This window comes from Ambystoma mexicanum, chromosome 3q, assembly GCF_040938575.1.
Source record: "Ambystoma mexicanum isolate Mex_15411 chromosome 3q, UKY_AmexF1_1, whole genome shotgun sequence".
NCBI lineage: Eukaryota > Metazoa > Chordata > Amphibia > Caudata > Ambystomatidae > Ambystoma > Ambystoma mexicanum.
In genome coordinates, this window is record NC_090926.1 from 1,216,489,073 (window position 1) to 1,216,514,983 (window position 25,911).

At 44.7% G+C, this 25,911-nt stretch overlaps 1 protein-coding gene across 6 annotated transcripts in view; it reads left to right on the top strand.

Annotated features, from left to right (window-relative positions):
• Positions 1-25,911, top strand: part of LOC138447765 (intercellular adhesion molecule 1-like) — a 218,496-nt gene that overhangs the window by 150,548 nt on the left and 42,037 nt on the right. For all 6 annotated transcript variants that reach the window (XM_069604100.1, XM_069604099.1, XM_069604096.1 and 3 more), the window contains 2 exons: positions 10,542-10,841; positions 20,257-20,499. In XM_069604100.1, the coding sequence (XP_069460201.1) occupies positions 10,542-10,841; positions 20,257-20,499 (543 nt within the window). The remainder of the gene's footprint in view (positions 1-10,541; positions 10,842-20,256; positions 20,500-25,911) is intronic.

Consider the following 25,911-nt stretch of genomic DNA (forward strand, 5'->3'; position numbering starts at 1 on the left):
TGTTATATTGTGTACATATAAATAACATACAATGTTCTCATTCAAACAGGTATCCAACATCACCCACTGTATCAATCAAACCAGATATACACATGTATTCATTTAAAGTTGTTTGTTTATATTCAGGCTAGGCCTCTTGCCCAGGCTGATGCAGTATGACCTCATAGAATTCCAGGAATGTATATAAGGAGCTCCTTGTTGAAGTACAGGCTGGCTATGCAGCCTGATTGTAGAGAGGGGAATTCAGATGAACCTTGATTAAAGTAGATAGAAAATAAGCGGATTGTGGACTTACCTTATTCCTAGATATAAGACAATCATATTGGACAGTTTCCTGTATCACCAGATAATTTCTATCTTGATGGTTTTGTTTTCTCTGATTCATTTTTTTTCCTGTGTTTGTCATCATTGCTGTTAATGTACCAATCAATTAATTTTGTAAAGTGCTTTGGCTTAAAGTGCTACAGAAGCACAATAAAAGGAAAAAAGAAAAAGAAATACCTGAGGTAGTGAAGCTTTCCTAAATTGGTTATTGATTTGAAAATAAGATCCCAGTACTCCTTTGCCATGCCTGCATCGTCAGCAATAAGAATTCAGAATATGCTGTTGTCTGATGGTGCACATTTTGCTTTTGAGACCTACTGATGCATCAATGGTATCCGTGGCGGGCTGACCCTGCTGGAAATGGCCCCTACGCTCATGGATAGTGACTGTTGCTGGCCGAGTCAGACGCAGTAGCCGCCATTAGGGCAATTGGCAGCCGCCAGCAGGAGCCGGGAGTGAGGTTGTCAGCCATCAGCAAGAGGAAGAAACGAGGCAATCTGGGATAGAAAAGAGACAGAGTTGCAGAGACATCCAGTTTGAATGTTCAGCAGAATCAGCGGGCTGACCAGCAGATGACATTACTCAGCATTTGCAATGTAACAACAGTGGAAAGGTCTAGCAGAGAAGTGAGGGAAGATAGTAGCCAGAGGAGAACAGAGCAGAGAAGGGAATACTGGCATTTACTGCTCGTTTCATCTCACATTCCCTGCATAAGTCATTTGGTAGGCTCTTTAAATAAGGCTCTTCAAAAAAAAAAAATGTGAGGAGTGATATTGAAAATTGGCTTAAAAATGTAACCCCTTGAAGGGATGTCTTAAAATGTACACTTGTGCTGAAAGAAGTACTCCAGGGCAACAGGTAGGGAACATGCTTCTTTACTTGTGAGTAAGTAGAAGGTACAAGAATGATACATAGGAAGACATCCACCAGCCTCCGCTCTCACAGGCAGCTCACTCTAACTGGCTCTCATGGAACACACAGGGGCACTCCCACCACAACATTCCACAGCTAACATTCCACCAGCTACTGCTCCCTCTGGAATTCCTGAATCCTCGTTGCCATTGTTAAGATGTGCACTTGTGCTGAAAGAGAGGCACTCCAGAGCCACAGGTAGGGAACAAGCTTCTTTACTGGATTCCAAGTTACAAGGTGACACAAGAGGTACGTTCAGGGGTAAGTACGTAGAAGGTACAAGAAGGATTCATAGGAAGCCATCCACTGGCCTCCACTCTCATGGGCAGCGCACTCTAACTGACACTCATGGAAAACACAGGGGCACTCACACCACAACATTCCACAGCTAACATTCCACCAGGCATTCCATCAGGGAAGCATCCACACAGGGCCAGAGCAAGGAGATGCGGGACATAACAGGATGCTGGTTAATGGATGGTTTGGGTGAGTCATTGGGATGATGTGCTCATTATTTTGATGGGACTATAGTGGGGACTACTGATTTTTTTGTTCTCCGTAGCATTCCAAAAATAATGTAGGTTCTCCGCCAATTCCAGATATCTTGGATAGCTGAAGATTTAGTCACTGGCTATTAGTGAAACGTGAATTCAACAGGATATGGAAAATTACTATGTACATAACAAGAGCTTTGGTGAGGCGCACATCATAGTATTATATATTTGAGGACTAAGTTGCTTAATGCTAACTGGAAACATGTAATTGATGAACTTATGACAATGTACTATAAAATGTAATCTGTTTTGCTCTATTAGTGATACGTGATTTCAACAGAATACGGAAGATAACTATGTACATAACGAGCTTTGAGAAGGAGCACATCATAGTATTATATTTTTGAGAGCTAAGTTGCGTAATACTATCTGGAAACATGTAATTGACGAGCTTATGAAATGTACTATAAAAGAGGATTTTAGTGATAAGGCAACATTTTCATAATTATGCTTTATAAATTGGAATATTGAGAGAATTGGATGCTGTACTATCATACGTGAGCAGTTGGTTACTTGTTTGCAGCATAAACTACAGTTAAAGTCTTGGGTTTGCTGTCAAAAGATCATTGGTTAATGCCCCAACTCTGCCTGAACCCCTTTTTGATCTTGAGGATATTCCTATGTTTCTAGTTTCTGTGCATTTTTAATTCATCTTAGTGTCAGTAAGTGCTTTATATATGCAGAATGTATATGCACTCATTAACTTCAACAGAAACTTTAGCTACACATCAACTATCACAATAGTTACAGGAAACAGCTCTCAAAAACAACACAATAGTTACACAAGAAAATAGCATACAAAGAAAAAGAGTTTGCAACCGAATGTAAACGCATCGGTAGTTACTTGCTGCAGTGGCAAGTAACAGTAGTTAATTGGGACAACAATAAAACACAAAAAGTTAGACCAAAAAATACTTTCACTTTACAAAGGTTACAACAAAAAAAGCTAGACATTGAAAGAGACTAAGAACCAGATACTGACAAGAGCAAACAAAGCACTAGTTGCAAACATCAGTGGATGCACACAGCAACAATTGCTCATGACAATAGTTGCGCACATTAGTTTAAAACAAGCATAGTTACAACTATAGTCGCACTCAAAAACTGCTACTATCAGCAGCAGCAGAGAACAAATTAGTTGCATGCAAATCGTGTTCCATGTCACTCCCACAGAGACACCCTCCAGCCCCGCAGCATGTATTTGAAAATATGCTGGTTTCTGTACAAATGTTATGGAAGTGGCAGGATCATTGAATTGTAAATCCATGTTTATAAAGCACTTGCTTTAAGCACACCACAATTGATAACCGGCGGATTAAAAGCTCTATCGACATGCTTTTAAGCGCAGAATAGCATAAACCAGCATGTGTGTATCCCGTGCCGTTGCAGGTTATGGTAGGCTAGTATTGAACTAACTGGTACATATCCTCATTCATTGTTCTTCTGATCGGTACCTATTCTAGCTGCCTGCAGTTGCGCACCTGGAGATACCCCTCCACTTGAATTGCCTATCCTCAGAATCCAGACATAGACTGACTCTCTGTGGTTTAAAGTGCATGCATACCCCCGTATTCAGGTCCGGCCAGGTACCTAATCTTCCTGCCTAGACGCAGACTATTGTACAAGGACAAGGGTAGCCACTATTTTCAACTCAGCCCAGACTATTACTCACTGAGTCTCAGACTTAACTGTCCTCACTTAATATGCCTCCCATTCTGAAAAATGTCTATACTAATGACTCTATTGCCCCTTTTTTTCAATATAACAATAACTATATTTATCATATCTACTACGCTGTTGAGGTTCCATGCCTATACTACCTTGGATGACAGCATTACCTACTATAATACCCACTTAAAAAATCCACACTATACTAGACAATTAGCCAATCTGGACATGGAGCTTCCTTCACCATCTATGTTAAACTCGTACCCATGTAACATGCAGGACAGAAATAACAGACTCCATTCAAGGCTTGCAAAAATATTTGAACCTTTAACCAGAACGCTTACCTGCCCTAACAAAAGGTCGAACCCATACCCAGATACTTCTAATTCCACAAAAACAGTCCCTAGGAAGACAGGCTCTGCATATGACCCCTTAACCTTATTGCACTGAAGACCCAAAAGTCCAAAACCCCATCAGATATAATACCCATTAACCATGGCCTTAAAGGTGCACTTTTAAACGCCAGGTCTCTGGTAGCCCATGCCTCTGAAATAGCAGACATCATCCAATCAGAAAACCTTGGGCCTCATTCCGAGTACGGCGCTAACCAATGGCGCTATTAACGCCTTGGTTGACGCCGTACCCGGAACGGCAGCGCCTTGGTGGATGGCGGAATCACCGCCCCATTCCAAGGTTGGCGGGGCGGTAATTCCCCATTCACCAAGGCTCTTCCCCATTCCCAAATGAGCCCCCATAGGACTCAATGGGAATGGGGAAGATGCAAATAACAGTGACCGTTCATTACGGTCACCGTTATTGGCTTGGAGGCCCCTTTGCGCCCTCGACTTTAACACCTGCTCAAAGCAGGCGTTAAAGGTGAGGGCGCAGAGGGAACTCGGAGTATGGCGGTAAGGGAATACCGCCACCGGTCTCGTTACCAGTGGCCGCTATCCCTTACCGCCATACTCGGAATGAGGCCCCTTGACTTTTTGGCTATCACAGAATCTTGGCTGCATGCGGCAGCAAGCCCTGCTCTCTCCCTAGCTATTCCCAATGATTACACGATCCTTAGATCGGACAGAATTGACTCACGGGGTGGAGGCATTGCCCTCATTACCAAAGCTAATCTACCTATCAGATTAACAACTCCGGCTGACATTAATTTATGTGAACTCCTTACTGCCAAACTCACCATTAACGAAACCCAAACTCTTATGATTCATCTGGTCTACAGACCACCAGGCCCTATTGGTACCTTTGAGGATGACATCGCTAACTTTGTATCCAATAACCTCAAAAATACCACTCAGGTACTAATAATAGGAGATATGAACCTGTGACTTAACGACCCAAAAGATTTACAGGCAGCTAGTGTGACAAATACCCTAACTGAACTTGGATTTACTCAAAGAGTGTCTGACCCTACCCATATTAAAGGCCGAACATTAGATTGGGTGGCTGCCTACAACTGCATCACTAGAATAGTCTCCATATCGCCCCAGATCTGGACTGACCATTACCTGATCTCCTTCTCCCTAGGTACCGACAGACCTACTCTTAAGCCGGCTCTTGCCCCCTCCATCCTTACCAGGTGCAAAAAGAACACTATTGACAACTTACTCCCTCTGATCCTCCCTACTCTTAATGCTCTTCCAGACCACAGTCACCCTGACGACTTAGTTATAGAATTTAACCAAATTATGTCAATTTCCTTAGACTCAATAGCACCACTAAAGACCAAATGAAGTAAGCCTAAGGCACACCTGAATTCTTGGTATACACCACATTTGAAGACCTTATGGAAAACCAAAAGGCAATGTGAGGTTTCTTGGAGACTATTACCATCTGAGGAAAATAACACAAATCTCCTTACTATATCGTCTCTCTATAAAAAGGAAATACTCCAGGCTAAACGTGAAACTTACAATACTAGAACAGCCCAGGCCAAGTCAAGTACGAAGGAACTATTTGTTATACTTAAAGAGTTGGAAACCCCAATCCCTATACCAGATACCTGCATAAAAGACATGAACTGCTGCTCGGATATTTGATTTAGTTGACCATGGAGTCCTATGTAGTCACTAGGATACAGCTGCCCACATCTCTGTGGAAGCTATAGTCTGGATACAATCCTTTCTTAGCAACAGTACCATGAAAGTTGTCTCCCCGACTGCAGCTGCTGACCCCATCCCCATCACTTGTGGAGAGCCCCAGGGGTCTTGCGTCTCGCCTACCCTCTACAATATCTTCACAAAGCCCCTCTTCGATGATCTGGACCTTCTGGGTGTCACCTACACTAACTATGCAGATGACACTCAGATCCTCCTACCTCTTTCTGGTGATTATGTTAAGGATTTGGCCTTGGTGAACAAGATTTATCTCGTCTTCCAGGCATGGATGGCTACCCACGGTCTATGCCTGAATGACGACAAGACCGAGATCATCATCCTTGGCACCACCGCATCCCTAATAAACTAAACTCTAACTATTCCACCTTCAATATTGATAATAACACTATCACTGTGGCTCAAGAGGCGAAGACATTGGGTTTTTACCTAGATTCGACTCTATCCCTCAACAAGCAAGCCAATGTGGTGGCCTCATCTACAGCCTATACGTGCAAATTGATTAGGGCTAGCACATCCTTTCTATCAAATAGTAGCTCTTTTCATAGGTGCTAATAAACAAATTATCAAAAAGATTCCAACCAAGCGAAATAATGCTCTTATTTTATTTATTTTATTTATTTATTTATATAGCGTTAAAGCCCACGGGCATCAGAACGCTTACATATAGACAGGACAACAGAGAATGAAGACGGGACTGGGCGGAAGAGACCTGAATTAATTCAGCATGGTACCGTGTGTTTCCAGGATTTACTTAAAAAGTAAAGTTTTCAGTTTTTTCCTGAAGATGAGATAGTTAGGTTCAAGTTTTAGTGAAGTGGGTAGGTCATTCCATTTACCGATGACTATTGTCGGGAAGGCCTTGCCAAGGCCATGTTGTTTTTTTGTGGTAATGGTTTGTAATTTGCCTATATTTGATGATCTGAGGCTCCTGGACGGTTCGTACCATTTAAACTGTTTCTTGAGGTAGGCCGGAGCTGTGCCATAAAGACAACGATGTACTATGGTGAGAGACTTGAAAGAGATTCTCTCCTCCATAGCCAACCAGTGGAGGGCTTTCCTTTCTCCGGAGATATGTTCTCTCCATGATTTTCCAGTGATCGTTCTGATGGCGTTGTTTTGGATGGTTTGGCATCTTTTCAGGCACTTGCTGTTGGCTCCCAAGAGTAGGGAGTTTCCGTAGTCCAATCTAGATAATATAGTGGCCCTAGCAATGATGATGCTGTTCTTTTGGTCTAACAGTGGCCTGATCTTTTTTAGGAGGATTTGGTGGTACTGGCAGTTTTTTTAAGGTAGCTTGTGTGTGCTTCAGCGCCAAGAGAGGCTTGAAGGTACACACATAGGGTCTTTACTTTTGCTGATATTGGAATCTGGATGTTTTTGATGGTGAATGAGTTAAAGGCAGGGCTCAATTTCTTTCTGGCTTGTGGGGATCCGAAGATCATGAGCTCAGTCTTAGAGCCATTTAAGCACATCCAGTTTTCTTTCATCCAGTGTTCGATGGTGTTATAAAGGGTATTAAGTTTATCATTGTCTATTTGGTGGTTTCCACTGAGTTCAAATACCAGTTGGGTATCATCAGCGAAGTTGGTAAAAAATATGCCCATCTGGGATAACATGGTGCAAAGGCATCGCATGTAGAGGTTAAAAAGTAATGGGGAGAAGCTGGCACCCTGAGGGACCCCGCAGTCGACTAGCTTAGCGCTAGATGCTTTGTCTCCCCAAACAATCTTAGATTGTCTGTTTTGTAGAAAAGAGGCGATCCATTCAATGGCTTCCTTTGAGCAATTGCCTGATTTTTCCAGGGCCTTGCGGAGTTTGACATGATCTAGCAAATCAAACGCCGCCGAAAGGTCCAGCAGTATCAGCAGCCCCGACTTGCCTCTGTCCAAAATGGAAAGCATTTCAGTTTGGAGGTCCAGTAGTGCTGACTCGGTGCTATGGCTGGATCTGAACCCAGATTGTTGTGGATGAAGTAGGTTGTTTTCATCAATGTAGCTTTGAAGTTGGTCGGTGGCTATTTTATCCATAATTTTCAGCAGAAAATTGCAATTTGTGATGGGCCTGAGATTGGCAGGGTCCTGTTGATTAAGGTCTGGTTTTTTTGGTAAGGGAGTGACCGTAACTGTTTTGATGGTGTTGGGTACAGTATGGTCTCTAAATGAGGCATTTACCATTCTTGTGAGAAAGGGGCAGAAAATATCGGGGTTTTCGAGAATGAGCTTAGGGGGAAGAACATTTTCTGAACACGAGGTACACCTCATGGTGGATAGCGTTTTCTTCATTATGTCGACTGTGATGGGTCGAAATTGAAATTTAGGGGCTTTTAGCTCGATGTTATGTTCTATAGAGAAAGTCTTAGCTGAGGTATTTGTGGTCTGGCAGCTAATGATTGTATCTCTGGCTTTGGTTATTTTATTTTGGAAGGCAGTCTGGACATTCTCACAGTCTGTTTCCGTGGGTTGGAATGGTGGTGTGAGTGTTGTAGGCTTATCTATGGATTTAAGGATTTGGAAGAGTTTTCCAGTGGAGTTTGCCGCGGTACTTATGATGTCATTATAGTGGTTTTTCTTCAAATCCACTAGTTTTGATTTATATAGTTGGTCTGCTGTCTTCCAATTGCTTTTATTAGTTTCGGAAGGATCTTTTAACCATTTCCTTTCAAGAATTCTTTTGTCCTTTTTAAGCTTAACGGCTTCAGCGGTGAACCATTTTTGATGATTTGGGTTAGGTCTAACTTTTTTGTCTTTCAAGGGGGCATGAGTGTCTAGCAGTTTTAACATACCTTGGTTGTAAGTCCGAATTATATGTTCACTATGGTCTTCATCCTTGGTGGAGCTCATGATTTTCTGCATTTCCTCAGAGAGCATACTACTCGTGATCTTTTTCAAGTTTCTGGCCATAACTGGTTTAGGTAGGTTAGCTGGTTTTCCCTTATTGAATTTCAATGGTAGAGAGATTTCGATTTTAAAATGATCTGACCATATGCAGGGGTAAGTACCGAGCATAGTTACTTTGGGATTGTTTGTAACGATCCAATCAAGTTGATTCCCTGTATTTGCAGTAGGCTCTTTATTGATGATAGTGAAATCACTGTTTTCTAAGTCCTCTTCTAGAGTGATGGCTAGCTGGTCCTGTAAGTTCCCCCTCCATCTGTTTATGTCACCTAACATTATAGTCTCTGTGTTGGTTGATTTAGTGCTATTTAGTAATGTCATGATTTCATCGTTGAAGTCGGATACTAAAGATGGGGGTCTATAGATAGTGATTATGTTAATGCAGTTATTTGGGGTGGGTGTGAGTTTGAGGTGGATGACCTCACAACCTAGACACTGAATAGGAGAGGCAAAGAGTTTAAGTGAGTTTTTTGCGATAATCGCCACACCTCCACCCTTTCCTGTATCTCTATTCTTTGTGTATATGTTGTAGTTTGTAGGAACTGCTGTGTTTATCGTGGGTCCAACAGGCTCTTGTAGCCAGGTTTCTGTAAGGCATAGGATGTCTAAGTTTTCATCCGTGATGTAATCATGGATTTCTTGTGCATGTTTAGGCATGGACCTGGTGTTCAGTAATGCAATTTTGAGAGGGGCTTTGTCGTCTTCTATTTCTGGTTCAGGTTTCGTGTTAAGGGTGGTTTTAGGTGAAGTACTACTTGTCGGTATGGCATTAGTGGGTGCTATCTCTTGTCTGTATCTGAGGTAATTTTGTACTATTCCTAGTTGCTGTAAAGTTTCGTTTCGGGTCAACAACTCAGTTAGGTTTAAATAGCCCATACCTTATTCTCGCTGTGTCACTCTTATTCCGAAATTGCAGCGTTTCGGGCCGTGAGCCGTCAGACGCCGTGGACCGGCGTAGACCGGCTTCGTTGCAGAAGCGCCGGCGCTGAAGCGCCTGACGTTTCTATATATGGGCGCGAGAGCACTCTGGGACTTGTAGTCCTGTAGTCCTGTCTGCTTCCCGTTAAACTGACAGATGAGGTATTTAGGGATACAGTTGCTTCAGTCTTTAGGAGGCTGAGCTTCTATTCCGCAATACTATACAAAAACAAGCAGCAAGTCGAGTACAAGCGGCGTGACAAATTGAGATTTTAGTTACTTGCAGGTGGTGCTCTGAGCACTGCCTCCTCTTTGCCTCCTGGGAATACGAGTCCGCATTGGGAATTGCCAAACAAGATCACATTTCCGTGACTCGAAGAGCTAACAACTGGCTCTCCACACTCGACAAAATCAAGCTGAAGGTTGCAACCCTGACCTATAAATGTTTGAACAATGCTGCACCCAGCTACCTGTCAGAAAGATTCAACAAGAGGTCTACAACCAGGATCACCAGACTATCTAACACAAATCACCTTGCAGTCGCAAGATTCAAGTTAGCAAGAATTGGGGGCTGTAGCTTCCCTGTCAAGGCAGCCAAATTATGGAACTCATTACCACCTTCACTAAGAGTGATTCAGTCTGCCCATAACTTCCGTAAGAGTACTAACAAATGGCTGAAAGAATCAGACCTATAGCCTGTACTAGACTTTGGACTGCATTATGACTGTAAATAATGATTGTAAATACCTGCCTCAAATTGCACAGCTTCTTTCCTATACTATGCTTACCCCTTATGTTACCTTGTTTACTTTCTTGCTTTTGTACATTGCACCTACCGTTGTTCTCTTTTCACTCTCTACCCCTATCCTTGTGTGTTCTAATAGATTATTCCTGTAATCTTATCATGTAACTAAGCCTTGAATTACCTTATGCTCTGCGCCCGGTTACCCTTGGGTCTGGTGCGCAATACAAATAATAAACAATACAATACAATACAGTAAGATCCTCCATGTGTTCCTGATATGTAATTAACTGAATAGATATGTGACACCGCATGTTCAGATTGCCATTCTTACTCAATGAATCAAAAGACACATAGCTTAATACCTTTCTTCTTTTTCTTTAATGTCTCCTTATTGCAGATTTCCCAGTGCCTTTCCTTGAATCCTTAGATGATCTGGAAATGGTTGGCACGGATCGCTTTCTGGTGCTCACCTGCACGCTGTCGGATGCCGGTCCAATGATGGTCTCGATAAATATCACAGGCCCTGATATACCCTTCACCTGCAAAGGAAATGACCCAAACATCCTGGTCCCTCATCGCACCTGCTCTCTACCAGCAAAAAAGGAGCATAACGGCAAGATGGTCATGTGTGAGGCTGGGATTTCCGTGCAGGGCCAAGTCATGAGAAAGAGGGCATTCATGAGACTGAACATTGAGTGTAAGTAGGAAGCAACTCTGCAGTGCCGCGTGGGAATGACTTGAAGAGCACCGGATCACTAGCCGGTTGATGGGGCATCTCACCACTTACCCACTTTTCCCCAAAATAGGCTCCATTTACTAGATTGCTAAACCCACTTTAGCAATCGAGCACCCATTTGACAGCTGCTCACGTGGTTTATGAGTCTTCGACATAGAAGGTTGTCATAGATTCTAGGTTTAGCTCATCCCATGCTGCCCCACGATTTGAGTCCACGGTCATCCGGGCAAAACTCTCAATTGCATTTGTCCACATTGATACATGTTTTGTTACACCTTCCTTGCTACGATCATTTTGTCAAGACGTTCTATGCTTTTTATCACTTAATATGTGTATCCACCTAGCTCCCCGCCACTCATGTCTGGCTGACTTGCCAACAGCTCCTAGAAATTTCCTTGCTTCAAATTTCAGTGAAAAGGACTTGATCTGCCTTTCAACAGCCCTCCTGAATCCTCTTTGCCTCAACACAGGCTAACAGCTGGGGCATCACTCATCAGAGCTGTTATGATGCATAGCATTACATTGTACCCCTTACCTTACACCGAATGTATATATATATATATGGCTATGCATGCAAATAAGCCAGAAACCCTTTAGGGATACAATCCTACAGAGATCATTTGGTTTTTACTAAAGGGGGCCTGTGCCTTATCGTGTTTTGTTCTCCGGACAGTGAGTATGTTGCGGCTCGCTGGCTGAAGCTGTTGTGTTGGGCCTTATCTTTGTATATTGTTTTGCAGATAGGTCTGGTGGTAGATTGTGGGCATTGAAAGACTAGGCAGAGAATATTCAGGGAGATTCATTTTCAGACTAGGAAGGTTGCAGACTACAAACCCAAAGCATTTATTACCTTTCTCAGGGCCTCATTGTGAGTACAGCTGTGTGCTAAGAATATTGTTAAAGTGGCAATAATTCTGTTACTGCCACATTACCGCACCAACACAGTATGAGTTTTAGTGGTACAGTGGACGGCTGACCTCCAGCCAAAAGCTGGGGTTAAGTCATCCACTTTACTGTTGAAAATCCTTGGAATTACTGCAGCAGAATTACAACTCGCGGCAATTCCAAAAAATGCCTCATGGAGTCCCGTGGGCTCCAAAAATGTTGTCTAACGACACTGCCACTACTCGTGATCCCATAGTATTCCATTTTGGCGGTAAGTCTGTGGCTTTACTAACGAAGTACCGCCAAACTTGTAATGATACCCTTTCATTAGTAGCCGGGGGCCGTTCAAATGGAGTTGATTTAGTTCAGAAGTTGTTTTGGGCAAAGGTATAGGATTTCTGTAAATGGCACCTCCCACTGCTCACATTGCAATGCTGCAGCCTGCTCTCTGTGTGAAGCCAACAGAGAAATGCAGCCCAGGCCTGCATGTGTGTAGATGCACAAACATGCAACGCCACCAGGACACAGGGTGCCCAGACAGGGCAAGCACAACTAATACAGTCAAAGGGTGTCACAATTTAGGGGCACAGTATAGGTTTTTAGAAATGCTGCCAAGGCCCACCAGCCATAGATGATGAGGGGGGTGGGCATGTGAATTCCCCTTGGTCATGGGCATGCCGAAAAGGCAATCCTGCGGATGCTGAGGCCCCACCAAAGACAAAGAACCCCCCAAACTCACATCATACCAGTGAGCACCCATGTCTACTCTCCCTGGCCCTGTGCAGGTCAGGGAGGGGCGATGCCCAAATGCATGTATGTAACCCCCACTAGTGTGTTATGCTTCACCTTGCCAGGATATGCATGGAATGCACCTTGTATTAAACGTGCTAAGGACAATGGTCCACCATGGAATGCTGAGGCAATGCAACAACTGGATGGCAAACTGGGTGGACACTGGACACTTGTATGTAAGTTAGTCCCTGGTCTCGGCCTAGTAACTTTAGTGGCTTTAGACCCAGTCATGGGACAGAGACAGCGTTGGTGGATGTGTGGGATGACCTTTTGATGAAGGTGAGCTAAGCATGTTGATCATGCTCGATCTATCAGCGGCGTTTGATACAGTTGACCATGATCAACTGTTGGCTAGACTTGCTGACGTCGCCCAGGTATCAGAGAACGCATTGAAGCGGTTCTCCTCTTTTTCAGTAAATCGGACTCAAGCAGTGAAATTGAGCAGTTGTTACGCTGAAGCCCTCCCAGTTCTCTGTGGAGTACCACAAGGGTCGTCGTTATCCCCAATACTTTTCAATGTCTGTCTTAGGCCATTGATGGACATCTTCTCCAGGTTCAAATTGAACTGTCACTCATATGCAGACGACACACACATCTATATTAGATTAAAATCTGTACTAGAAGCAACAGAGCGTGTCTTAGCCTGCACCACTGCTATCAAAAACTGGATGGCTGAGAGTAAGCTTCAGCTTCACCCCACTAAAACAGAGGTTATAGTTTTTGGTCCAGAAAATCTTCTTCTTAATACCTATCATGCTACTACCCCCGGTCTCGCCATCTCTGATTCTGCCACATCCTTTTCAGGTGAAGTCAAACTTCTAGTATGTATTTGGCAAGCATCTTTAAGTTGTAATGCTCATGTTTCGGAGGTTCTTAAATCTGTATTTTTTCAAGTTGGGCTCCTAAAATCTATTTTGCCATTCGTACCCGAACCAGACCGTGCTGTGGTTGTGGGAATCAGGCAGTCAATTGCAACGACTTCAGGTAGCCCAAAATGCTGCTGTTAGACTGGGGTATAATCTGCCTAAAAAGGCTCTCATACCTAAACAACACCCGAAGACTGCATTAGCGACCTGTCCAGAAAAGAATTGAATTCAGAACACTGTGTCTCATTCTAAAGTGCATTCAAGGAATTGCACCTAGATATTTGATTTCTAAAATAATGTTTTACCAGTCGTCCCAGGCATTGCGCTCATCTCAGTGTCTCTCGGGGGGAGACCGTTCCTCCTCCATTAGGGGCCCTCGCCTTTGGAACACACTCCCAGCGGATCGGCAGACTATTCGGTCCATTGCGATTTTTCCCCAATATAATTGAAAACGTACTTATTTCAATGATGTATCTGTTTTTGGTCTTACCTGAGTGGGCTTAGTAGTATAGCAGCTGCGCCTAGATGCAGTTTGCTGTTTGGTTTCTGAAGGGATATGCGCGTTACAAATCTCAAATCAAATCAAATCTCAAATCAAATCCGTAAATAGAAAGAACGCCTACAGGTTAAAACGCTATACAGATAAATAAATAAATAAAAGAAAGTGAGGACAGACTAGAGCTAAGATGGTTTATAGAAAGGGAATACAGATAGTTTTCCCATTGGCCAGGCATGTCACGGGGGCTCTGACGTCAGTTGGTCATTCAGCCAATTGGGGGAAAGTTTCTCTAAAAGGACCTTAATGTCCATTGTTTTTATTATCCTTCCCTCCTCTTAGATTGGCGGGGCCACACTGGTAGCGAGGAGGGTGGTCGCGATTCAATGAAGGGGCCAGAGATAGCTGAGGAGACCTACAGAGGGGAAGAACCAGGGTATTTTTCACCCTCACTTGGGCCTGTAAAGACATAGAAGGGGGCGGGGGGTGCAGCATCTCCGGCGTGGAAGGGTAGCTTTCCTTTATAGAGGGAGAGCCCAGTGCCCTCATTCTCCCCATCAAGGGGAAGTCTGCAATCCTGAGGTCTCCAGACAACAGAGCATCTATCAGGGTGGCCCCTGTGCCAGACACCAGTGATTCCAGTTATCAGCTGGAACCAGGCAATCCTTTTTAGGACTGGTTTCTCATTTGCTGCCTTGATACCTGTTTAGCATTTGTCCCAGTGCTTAGTCTGTTCATTAAACTGTTGTTGAACCCAGTAAGATAGCAAGCGGGTTGAGCCATCGCTGCTGTCATCTATGTGAGATCTGCAGGTCATAGGTTCGAATCCTGGCAAGGCCTGCTTAGCCTTTTGGCCTTTCAAGGTCGATTAATGAGTACCACCACAGGTGGAGATGACAATGTATGTAAATATGCTGTATGCACAGCGCGTAGGCGTAAGCCCTATATTCATAACAAATCGTTATCATTGACCTGTGAGATCCCAGGTCCAGTAAGTCTTTTGTTGCCAGCTAATCGGTCCTCTGTCCTGTTCCACAAGCCTAAGTCTCAATGTGCAACATCATCTCTACAGAGCAGCTAAGACCCACTAACCTACAAGACTCCATTGGAGAGTTGCCACCATGCACCGCTACATTCTGTTGAATTTGAGGCATTTTGGACTCCTCCAGACTTGTACTGCCTTCAGGCCCTTGGATACAGAAGATGATTGCTCATCCATGCCTGTATCACTGTGTCGCCTGCTTGTGAGTAGAAACGTAGGCAGTGCCCCTGGGGGAGGTCCATGGATCATCCAACGCAAGCGTTGGATCAGGAATGGGGAGTGCATAGATCGCACTGGGGCCCCACATGCCACGTGTTTGTGCAGTTTGGGCATGATCTTGCGCTTTGCTTCCTTTCCTAGAGTTGGAGCAGAGCTAGCTTGGGGCTGACCTTCGTATGGTTGCGACAGGCTCTAGGGCAGTGGTCTTCAAACTTTTTTGGCCAGGGCCCCCCTGAGCAAAATTTGGGCAGGTCGGGACCCCCCAGAAATGCCAAATGGACAGTATATATTGCGCGCCGTCACCTGCTCCCATCAAAGTCGCTGGGCTCCCTCATCCCACTCCTACCCAGTCGCTGGTCTCTCCCCACCCCATCACACACCCAGGGCTCTCCCCACTCTGCTCCCATCACTATCCCATGGTTCCCGCCCATTGTGCTCCCACCATAGTCCCTCAGTTCCCCCATCCCGTTCCCAACACAGTCTGAGGGCCAGTGGCGGCTGGTGAATCTTTTTTAAGTGGAGGGGCATTAAGGGGAGGTTCGGGGGGGTTTCCCCCTGTGAATTTTTTTTTAAATAATAGGTTAAAATGTTGCATTGTAGAGCATACTTTTAACAAAAAATGGGTAAATAGCCAAACAGTTTGCAATTGTTGCTGGGAGTCCAGGGGGCAGGCATTGATATTTTATTTCTATCGCGCTCGTACACAAGTGTTTCAGAGCGTGACAAGGCAAGGGAGGGGAACAGAGGAGAATAAAACAGCGATCTTACTAGGCCCAGTGACATTGAGAACGCGCAAGTGTGAGGGGAAAAGTGCATGGAAGGGGGGAGAAGTGGAAAGTGCGAAGCAGAGGAGAAACAGATAAATAACAATAAATAAATAATAAAGGCAACAAACAGTGGTAGTGCAGCCAGCAATTTGCAAGTGCTACGTTTAAGGCAGCAGACAGGGTAGGTCTGATAAGTGCAGGAAGAAAGATGGTTCTCCTCAAGTTTTAGAGTGGCAGGGCGCTGTTCCAGAGGGAGGCCCCAGCCGAAGACGGAGATCTACCCCCAGCTCGTTTCTTTGATAAACGAATGACCCTGAGGGAGTTGGAGGTAGAGGAGTGAAGAGCTCGAGAGGGGAGGTATTTGCGGAGGAATAGCTGAAGGTATTTTGGACCGAGGCCCCAGAAAGCCTTGTGGACAAGGCAGAGGGTTTTGAATGATAGATGTCCGGTAAAAAGATACCATCCCTGTCCCGTGGGCCCCACTGGTCCTAACACAATGAACATGATTGTGTATATGCAAGGCGCTGCACATTCATACAGCAATCACTCTATCATTCACATGAGCATCCATCACCATACACTCACTCATAACGCATCCATACACATGTTTAAATAAAAACAATGAACATAAACGTACCTTCTGCATTGGCCTGTGTGTGGGTGCTGCTCCAGCTGCTCTGTCCGTATGTGCGAGGAGGCGCAGGAGCTCCCCCTCGGACATACAGACATGCAGTGCCCCAGCCAGCATTTCCAATGAGCTATGCAATGCTGGCGAAGCAAAACGCCCCAGCACTTGCATGGCTCAGTGAGCATGTGCGGCTGGGGAACTAAACTGAACTGTCAAAGGGAAACAGTGTTTCCCTTTGACAGTTCAGCCAGCCCAGGAGAACTCCATTAGCTGGATAAAGCAGCTGAGGGAGTGCTCACTGTTTCACTGGGCTTGCTCCTTAGCTCCTCCATAATGGGTGAGGGGCCACTATGCAGTTAGTAATGTTGACCATTGTTGCTGAATATATCACAATTTACTTACATTTTAACACAAAGCACCCCTTTGGGTACTATTGAAACAGTGGGCTTCATAACTACTCTGGCGGTAGCTGTGCCGGTAAAACCGGCACGGCTGCCACTGGAGTTGCATCTGGGTCTGGCACCCGCGAATGGGCAATTACTAGGTCATGCCGAGTTAGGCGGACATGATAATTGCCCTTTCGAAGGTGCCGGATGATCCCCATTCCCATTTGAGCCCCATATGGCTCGGATGCACCGGCACCGTTAATAACGGTGCCGGTGCATCCGACGAGCTGAGGTCAGACCTGGCGGGGGCTGTCAAGCACCCACGAGCACAACTCTTACTATGGCGGAACGGTAGCAACGGTGCCGGTAGCTTACCAGCACCGTTGTTACTGGTCCGCCATAGTAGTAATGAGGCCCAGTCTGTGACTAAAGGAATGAATATCCATTTACAACTGTGGGCCACTTTTTCATTGTTGCCTGAGACAGTTTCATGCTTCAGCCCGCCCATGTGGGCCACCCCTGCCCATTTCTTCCAATCTAAAAAAAAAAAAAAAAAAAAAACATCTTTTTTCATGCTGAGCTCTCAGGGCCCCCCTGGGATGCACCCGCGGACCCCTAGGGGGTCGCGACCCACAGTTTGAATACCACTGCTCTAGGGGTTGGCGCAGGACGTGTAAACCGGCATGTCACATCACACAGAAGTCGAATGGGAAGGCACCCTCCATCTGCCATGGCCAGCAAATCACCCACTCAGCGATTAGTGCTGATTCATTGCCATGGTGGCATCGGAACGCTGATCGGCATTTTGGCCATCATTTCGTGGTTTTCTGTAAAATAGACCATCTAGTGAGTTGCTGGTTGTCCTGGGGTCTTGTGATCCTTCATTAAGAGTTGGGTGTAGCTCAAGCTCCTTGGCAGAAAACCCACTGGCAGGGATCAATTCATGACTTCCGGATCTGAGATGTTTGAAGCAGGCACGGCCATTGTGGCAGCTGGGAATGGGGTGCTTAGACTTTCTGTGGTCTTAGGCTTTGGGGCAGGTACACATGTATTTGTTCCTCTACTACTGGATGGCAAATTCTTTTGGGGTGATGGGGAAGGCATGCCTCCTTGTGGGTTCTTAGGATAATGTGTTTTGAGGTTCTACATCGACAGTTTTGATGATGCCGCCACGATGGCTTTCATTGTGTTGTTATTCTCTGTAAAGGAAGCAACAAGTCTATCGTTTCGGTCTTGCGGTGAGATGCTCGGTGCTAGGCACTGTGGAGAGATAAATAGCTCTCTGAAGCAGTACATTGATTGTGTGAATTTGCTGCATAAAAGTCTCCTTTTGATGCAAAGATTTCCTCATGAAAGGTTTTCTATGCGCTATTTGGTTCCGCCTTGTCTCTCCTGCCAAATAGTTTCCAGTGTTTTGTTTTAAGGGGTGGCGTAGGGATTTAGTAGACCACCTTTAGTTTTGGAGTTTGATTGTCCGTTTTTGGAGAGGGGGCACATTTTCCTACTGTTTCCGGAGTCCGTTTATGTGGAAAGCTTTATAAAAAGGTCTGGCAAAAAACATATCTGCAGGTAAACAAGCACCTAATCAACCATTTCATTGATCTCCCACCACATAATTCCACAGCTAAAAAAAGTTTCATCCATGGGACCCGGGATGTGGGATATGTGGGAGGGGAACCGGCACTGCTCCACCCCCAGGCTAGGACATATACATAAAGACTCTTTTTTGTTATATTAGTTTATTACAACCTTTCATTTTATCAGCATAAATTAATCACAAATAATCCAATTAAATAACATATTCTAGACTTAAGAACCACTTATAAAACAATACATTAATTATATGTTCCTTAATGATCACATGAATAAATAATAAATCCTCATTAAATCGCTGCGTTTGTTAGCTTCATTTTCTCTGCTCACCCTGCCTTAAAGGATCACACAAGCCACACTGCTTTGCTTGCCTCAGCTGAGATCTAGAAATCAAATACACGAAGAACTCCTCGAAAAATGAAATGAATTGCAGCAATCCTCAAGTGGCTATCCTTTGCAACCTCCTAGAAAATAGGACCCAAAAGATATGCACTGCCTCTACTCCTGTATCAGTTGGTCAGGCTGAGCTCAGTTGCAGTTAGTTATTCAAGGCCTTGTGTGTGGCTTTCAGGAAGTTTTCTCACATTAGTTGTGTTTTGTTTGAGTAGAAGGCGTATAACTTTTCATCTGGTTCATGTGTTTTTATTGTGGTGGGGATGAATACTGCGTGGTAGATTGGTCGCGTTGCACCAGGTTGTGGTAGATCACGTCGTGCCGCACCAGGTTACCGTAGGGGATATTAGGCTGTAGATGTTTTAGTTGTGCTGGTAGATGATGTCCTGGATATGACCTTTTTTGTGATGCTTCTTTTGACAATATCTCGTAGTTGAGGTGTTGATAAATCTCAATAAACCCTTTTGCTGAGGGACAGTAGGGGCCTTGTGACAGAAGCTGGGCTCACCCTCTGTCAAGTCCTGATCTGCTTTGAGGACTCGGGTTATGAGTCTAGGGCAGATTTCAGAGAACGCCTTTGATGTGTTTTGGGGAGATAGCAGGTGATTGGTTTGTTTTTGGCATTTGGGATTATTGATGGTTTCATCACAATAGTTTTGCATCCATTGCAGGGTGGGGCGTGAGGAATATAGCTGTTAGAAGACTTCATTTGATTACTACTGCGTCCCACCAATAAAACCATTTGTCCACTTTCATAAGTGAAATAGTTGGAAGCGTCGAAGTCCTGGATGATATTGGCTAACAAGTATTCATGGTTCTGCCGGAGATCATTGGAATTATTATACCGACATCAAAAGGTCAGATGGCCTGTCCTTGATCTGGTGACTGGCGGCTCGTGGCTGCTTTTAGCTGGTGGTGTAATTTGTCTGGCAAATTTTGTTGACTATCAGGTCCCCGTCATGTGAACGAGTTACGCAAATCCGAAGCAAACCAAATGAAGACATCACCATCCTCACCAGAAGCATGTCATGGGAGTGGCCTACGGTGGCACGTGCTACCCCTGGAATCTGATTGGCTACCCCAGGTGCCACCCCATTATCCCAAACTATGATCATTATATGTGTCTGCGCTCGTACTTCATGCCAACCCTGCATAGATCAATGCCCCACTTGGTCCTCCCCAGTCAAAAGAGTCTGGACACGACCCTGATCCTCACAAGAGTGCTTTAAAAAAAATTAAATGTGTATTCCTGTGGCTAGGACATTCTCCTTACCTTTGGAATAGATTTTGTTGATCTGATTCCTTGCAGTTTCCCCGGAGTTCAGCGATGATGGCTGTCCAACCAATCAGATGCTGATTGAGGGAAAATCCAACGTGGTGTTATGCAAAGCGGATGGAAACCCACTTCCTGCCATCAAGTGCATGAAGGACGGGCTCTCCTATGAGGTGGGAAGACTGCCTGAGGTCACAAGCAATCATTCTGGTGAATACACCTGCAAGGCTTCCAACAAACTTGGCCATCTAACAAGAACCGTAACAGTGTCAGTCCAGAGTAAGTATTGATTATTTTTGTATAGGTTGTATAATCACCTCTACCAGTCTTTGTACCTGTGATGAAACCTAGTGCTCCTGCTTCTTCTTCTCCTTTGCTGGTAGCTAAAAGCCAGCCTACAGTTGGGTTGTGCTACATTTTTAGGGTTCTTCCTGGGCCCTCTCTCTCTAGTCTCTGCACAATTCATCTAACCTGCCACACATTCACACCTCTGCAAACCGGGCCTGCATTACAGGAAGTGTAACTGTTTCCATATGTCACCACATGATGACGTGCATCACCAGGTTGTAGCACAAACGGATGCGAAGGGCAGAATTCATATCTTCGGCCCATTTCATGGATTTCTGACAAATGTCTACTTCATTTGCACATGTCTTAGAGGTGGACTATGAAGATGCACTGTTTCAGCCTCAAGCAAAGTTGATATAATATGCCATGAACGTGGGGTGTTGTTCTCTCTGGTAGACTTCCATGTGTGTCACGAGGGCGGGTGTTGTATTACAAGATGGAAACTCATGTTCCCTATAAGTGCTGCTGATGCCAGCTCAGATGGCGCTACAACCACATTGTGAGGGTGGGCATTGTTTCCTCAGCTGGCGTCTAATTCATGTCATGATGGTGGGCATTGTTTCCTCAGCTGACGTCTAATTCATGTCATGAGGATGGGCTATGTATCCTTAGTTGGTGTCTAACGCATGTCATGAGGGAGGATATGTATCCTCAGATGGCCTCTAATTCGGTAACCGGTCATATATTCGAAAACATATTTTCGAAATACCATTTTGTCGAAAACATTTTGCCGACATTTTTCAAAAGTATTATATTTTTATTTTATGTTTTTTTTTTGTTTTCGTACGTAAAAAAAGTGTTAAAAAAACAGGTGTTTGGGGGTAAATAAACATTCGAAATTATGGCATTCGAAAAAGTCACTATAAACCATCTAATGCATGTCATGATGATGGGCTATGTATCCTTAGCTGGTGTCTAATGCATGTCATGATGGTGGGCTTGGTATCCTCAGATGGTGTCTAATGCATGTCAAGAGGGTGGGCTATGTATCCTTAGCTGGTTTCTAATGCATGTCAAGAGGGTGGGCTATGTATCCTTAGCTGGTGTCTAATGCATGTCATGAAGGTGGGTGTGGCATCCTCAGATGGCATCTCATGCATGTCAAGAGGGTGGGCTATGTATCCTTAGCTGGTGTCTAATGCATGTCATGAAGGTGGGTGTGGCATCCTCAGATGGCATCTCATGCATGTCAAGAGGGTGGGCTATGTATCCTTAGCTGGTTTCTAATGCATATCATGAAGGTGGGCGTGGCATCCTTAGATGGTGCCCATTGCATGTCATGAGGGTGGGCTATGTATCCTCAGGTGGCGTCTAATGCATGTCATGAGGGGGGCTATGTATCCTCAGCCGAGGTGTAATTCATGTCATGTGGGTGGGCTATGTAACCTCAGATGGCATCTAATTCATGTCAGGAGGGTGTGGGTGGTATCCTCAGATGGCGTCTAATGCATGCCATGAGGCTATGTATCCTCAGATGGCATCTAACGCATCCTTAGATGGCGTCTAATTCATGTCATGAGGCTATGTATCCTCATATGGCATCTAATGCATGTCATGAGGGTGGGATATGTATCCTTAGCCGGTGTCTAATTCATGTCATGAGGGTGGGAGTGGTATCCACAGATGGTGTCTAATGCATGGCATGTTGGTGGGCTTTGTATCCTATGATGGAGTCTAATTCATGTCATGAGGGTGGGTGTGGTATCCTCAGTTGGCATCTAATGCATATCATGAAGGTGGGCTATGTATCCTTAGCTGGTGCCTAATTCATAGCATTAGGGTGAGCGTGGTATCCTCCGATGGTGTCTAATGGACACCATCTGAAGATACCACTCCCACCCTCATGACATGAATTAGACACCAGGTAAGGATCCATAGCCCACCCACATGACATGAATCACACATCAGCTGAGAATACATAGCCCATCCTCATGACATGCATTGGACACCATCTGAAGATACCACTCCCACCCATATGACATGAATTAGACACCAGCTAAGGATTCTTTGACCTCCTTCATGGCATGCATTAGATGCCATCTGAGGATACATACCCTAATGGCATGCATTAGTCGCCATCTGAGGATACCACGCACACCTTCTTGACATGAATTAGACGCTATCTATGAGGCTATGTATTCTCAGATGACATCTAATGCATGCCATGAGGGTGGGCTATGTATCCTTAGCCGGTGTCTAATTCATGCCACAAGGGTGGGTGTGGTATCCTCAGAGGCATCTAATGCATGTCATGAGGGTGGACTATGTATCCTTAGCTGGTGTCTACCTCATGTCACAAGGGTGGGAATGGTATTCTCAGATGGTGTCTAATGCATGTCAGGAGGGAGAATATGTATCCTCAGACGGTGTCTAATTTATGTCACTAGGGTGGGCGTGGTATCCTCAGATGGTATCCAATGCAGGCCATTTGGGAGGTCAATTCATCCTTAGCTGGTGTCTAATTCATGTCATTAGGGTAGGTGTGGTATCCTCAGATGGTGGCTAATGCATGTCATGAGGCTATGTATCCTCAGATGGCATCTAATGCATGTCATGCGGGTGGGCTATGTATCCTCAGGTGGCGTTACTACATGTGATGTGGGTAGGCTATGTATCTTAAGATGGAGTCTAATTCATGTCATGAGGGTTGGCTATGTATCCTTAGCTGGTGTCTAATGCATGTCAAGAGGGTGTGCGTGGTATCCTCAGATGACGTCTAATGCATGCCATGAGGCTATGTATCCTCAGATGGCATCTAATGCATGCCAAGAAGGAGGTCAATGCATCCTTAGATGGCATCTAATGCATGTCATGAGGGTGGGCTATGTATCCTCAGCTGATGTGTGATTCATGTCATGTGGGTGGGCTATGTATCCTTAGCTGGTGTCTAATTCATGTCATGAGGGTGGGAGTGGTATCTTCAGATGGTGTCCAATGCATGTCATGAGGCTATGTATTCTCAGGTGGCATCTAATGCATGTCATCAGGGTGGGCTATATATCCTCAGGTGGCGCCTAATGCACATCATGTGGGTGGGCTATGTATCCTTAGCTGGTCTATAATTCATGTCACAGAGGTGGACGTGGTATCCTCAGACGCCGTCCAATGTATGACATGTGGGTTGACTATTCATCCTTAGCTGGTGTTTAATTCATGTCACAAGGGTGGGAATGGTATCCTCAGGGGTGTCTAATGCACAGCGTCTAATCCATGTCATGTGGTTGGGCTATGTATGCGTAGCTGGTGTCTAATGCCAGTGACATCGCGCAGAGGTCGACTGGGGTGGCACCTTCTGTCTGCCATGACCAGCTAATCACCCACTAAGCGATTAGTGCCCACTCAGCGTTTGGTTACATGTAATTATAACTAATGAAATAATAACTAATGAAAAAATAATGAATACAAAATAACTAATGTGAGCACAAAATCTTTAAGAAGTTTCTAAAAAGACAGCACCGCTTCACTCTCTTGGTTTGGTGACGGAAAGGAGGTGAGAAGCAGTGACTTTACGGAATCCACAATGGCTTTACTTATGCGCGGAGCTTGTTGGATGTATAGTTGTAACTTTCCCATATGTGGGTCTTTGCTCAGAGAAATCTGCTAGAGTGAATCATATCGTGGTAAGTGTTCTTACACAGCGGGGAGGCATTTGTGCAGCCATCAAGGAAATGTTTCTAACTTTTTTTTTACTTTATTTGCGTGCATACAGTTGAAAACAACTTTTTACACTAATGTTAAAAAAAAAAATATTACAATACAGTTAAAAATGAGAGCCCAAGAGAAAGGAAGAAAGGACAATTATGAAAGAGACCAGTTTGCACAATAATCAAAAGCATATAGAATAGCTAAACAATATAATTATAAAAAAAATATTAAAAAAAGAAGAGACCTTACTGGTCGCCCATACATTTCATCAACACAGACATAGTTATTTGCAAATAAATCCCTTATTATTCAACAGTTAGGATTTACCCTTAGCCAGAGGTAATAAGCGGCAGAGAGTGCCACGTACGACTCGCCACAAATAAGCGGCAGAGCGTGCCACGTACGACTCGCCACAAATAAGCGGCAGAGCGTGCCACGTACGACTCGCCACAAATAAGCGGCAGAGAGTGCCCCGTACGACTCGCCACAAAGAGCAGACTCGAGAAATGATCGCTTTCATAGAGTCTATAATGTGCCTACGCTTTGTCGTAATAGGCGCTCAGACTGAGGGAGGAAGTTAAGACATGTCTTACAGTTTCAATGTTACCCCCACACAGCTGGCAGAGACGTTTTTCAAGTGGGATGCCCTGCCCGGTGCCTGGACTCCAAAAACGGGCAGAATATTCAAGCACATCTGTAGGACAAATTGTATCAATGCCGGCAAGCGCCACTTTATTAGGTACTGCCTCAGGTCTTGGGAGAAACTCCCCAGGTGAGTGGACTGCGTATATTTACGCCTTCCTTCTAGGTGTGCAATGATCAATGCTCTGCCATAATTCCTGCTCACAGCATCAATTTTTCCCAAGAAAACAGGGACCCCTTATTCACAAGAGTATGTTAGTGTTATAGCTTGACAGTGTGCACTGTACTCTCCAGTTCTCTGAACCAGACACTGCAAGAGTATCGTTCAGCATGGGCCACACTCGTGTGTGTAGGGAGGCATGCCTTCCCCCGCCAAATTTTATAAATACCATAAATTAATATAAATTTTATAAATTCCCGTCTTATCACCTCAACTGGTTTTGGGCCCGGTAGACCCAACAGTGATCTCAGGATTTTCACCTCCAATTTTGGCAACCAGTTGCAGTTTAATCGGTTTTGCCTCCAGTGATCGTCCAGCCCGCTTGTCAATCATTTTCTTCAGAACCAGTCACCTGGACCAGATTTTAGGCTTTACTAAGTCATACAGGTGGGTAAAGGAGGAGGTGGCTTTTACCTCAATCCCCAAATACCTGTACGTATTTGTTTCCTCCAATTTGTTTGACTCCAGTTTCCAATTGAACTTATTTCCCACATGTGTCCTTTTACCAAACACCATTATTTTTGTTTTTTGCATGTTTATCCTTAGGCTGTTCTCCTCTGCATAAGTTAATAGTGCATTCAGGGAGGGTTGTAGGCCTATTGGTGTTCTGTCCAGGATAACAATGTCATCGGCGTATGTAAGGGTGTTTACCGCTTCACAACCGTATTGTGGTGGATAGCTGTGAGTGGTCAACAATGCCCTATCCAGGTCGGACATGTACATGTTGTACAGTAATGGTGCCAAGATGTCGCCTTGCTTCAAGCCCACATTGTCTTGATGGGCTGTGTCAGGGCACCATCCCGGGACAACCGAACCTGCGCCGTTGTTGTATTGTG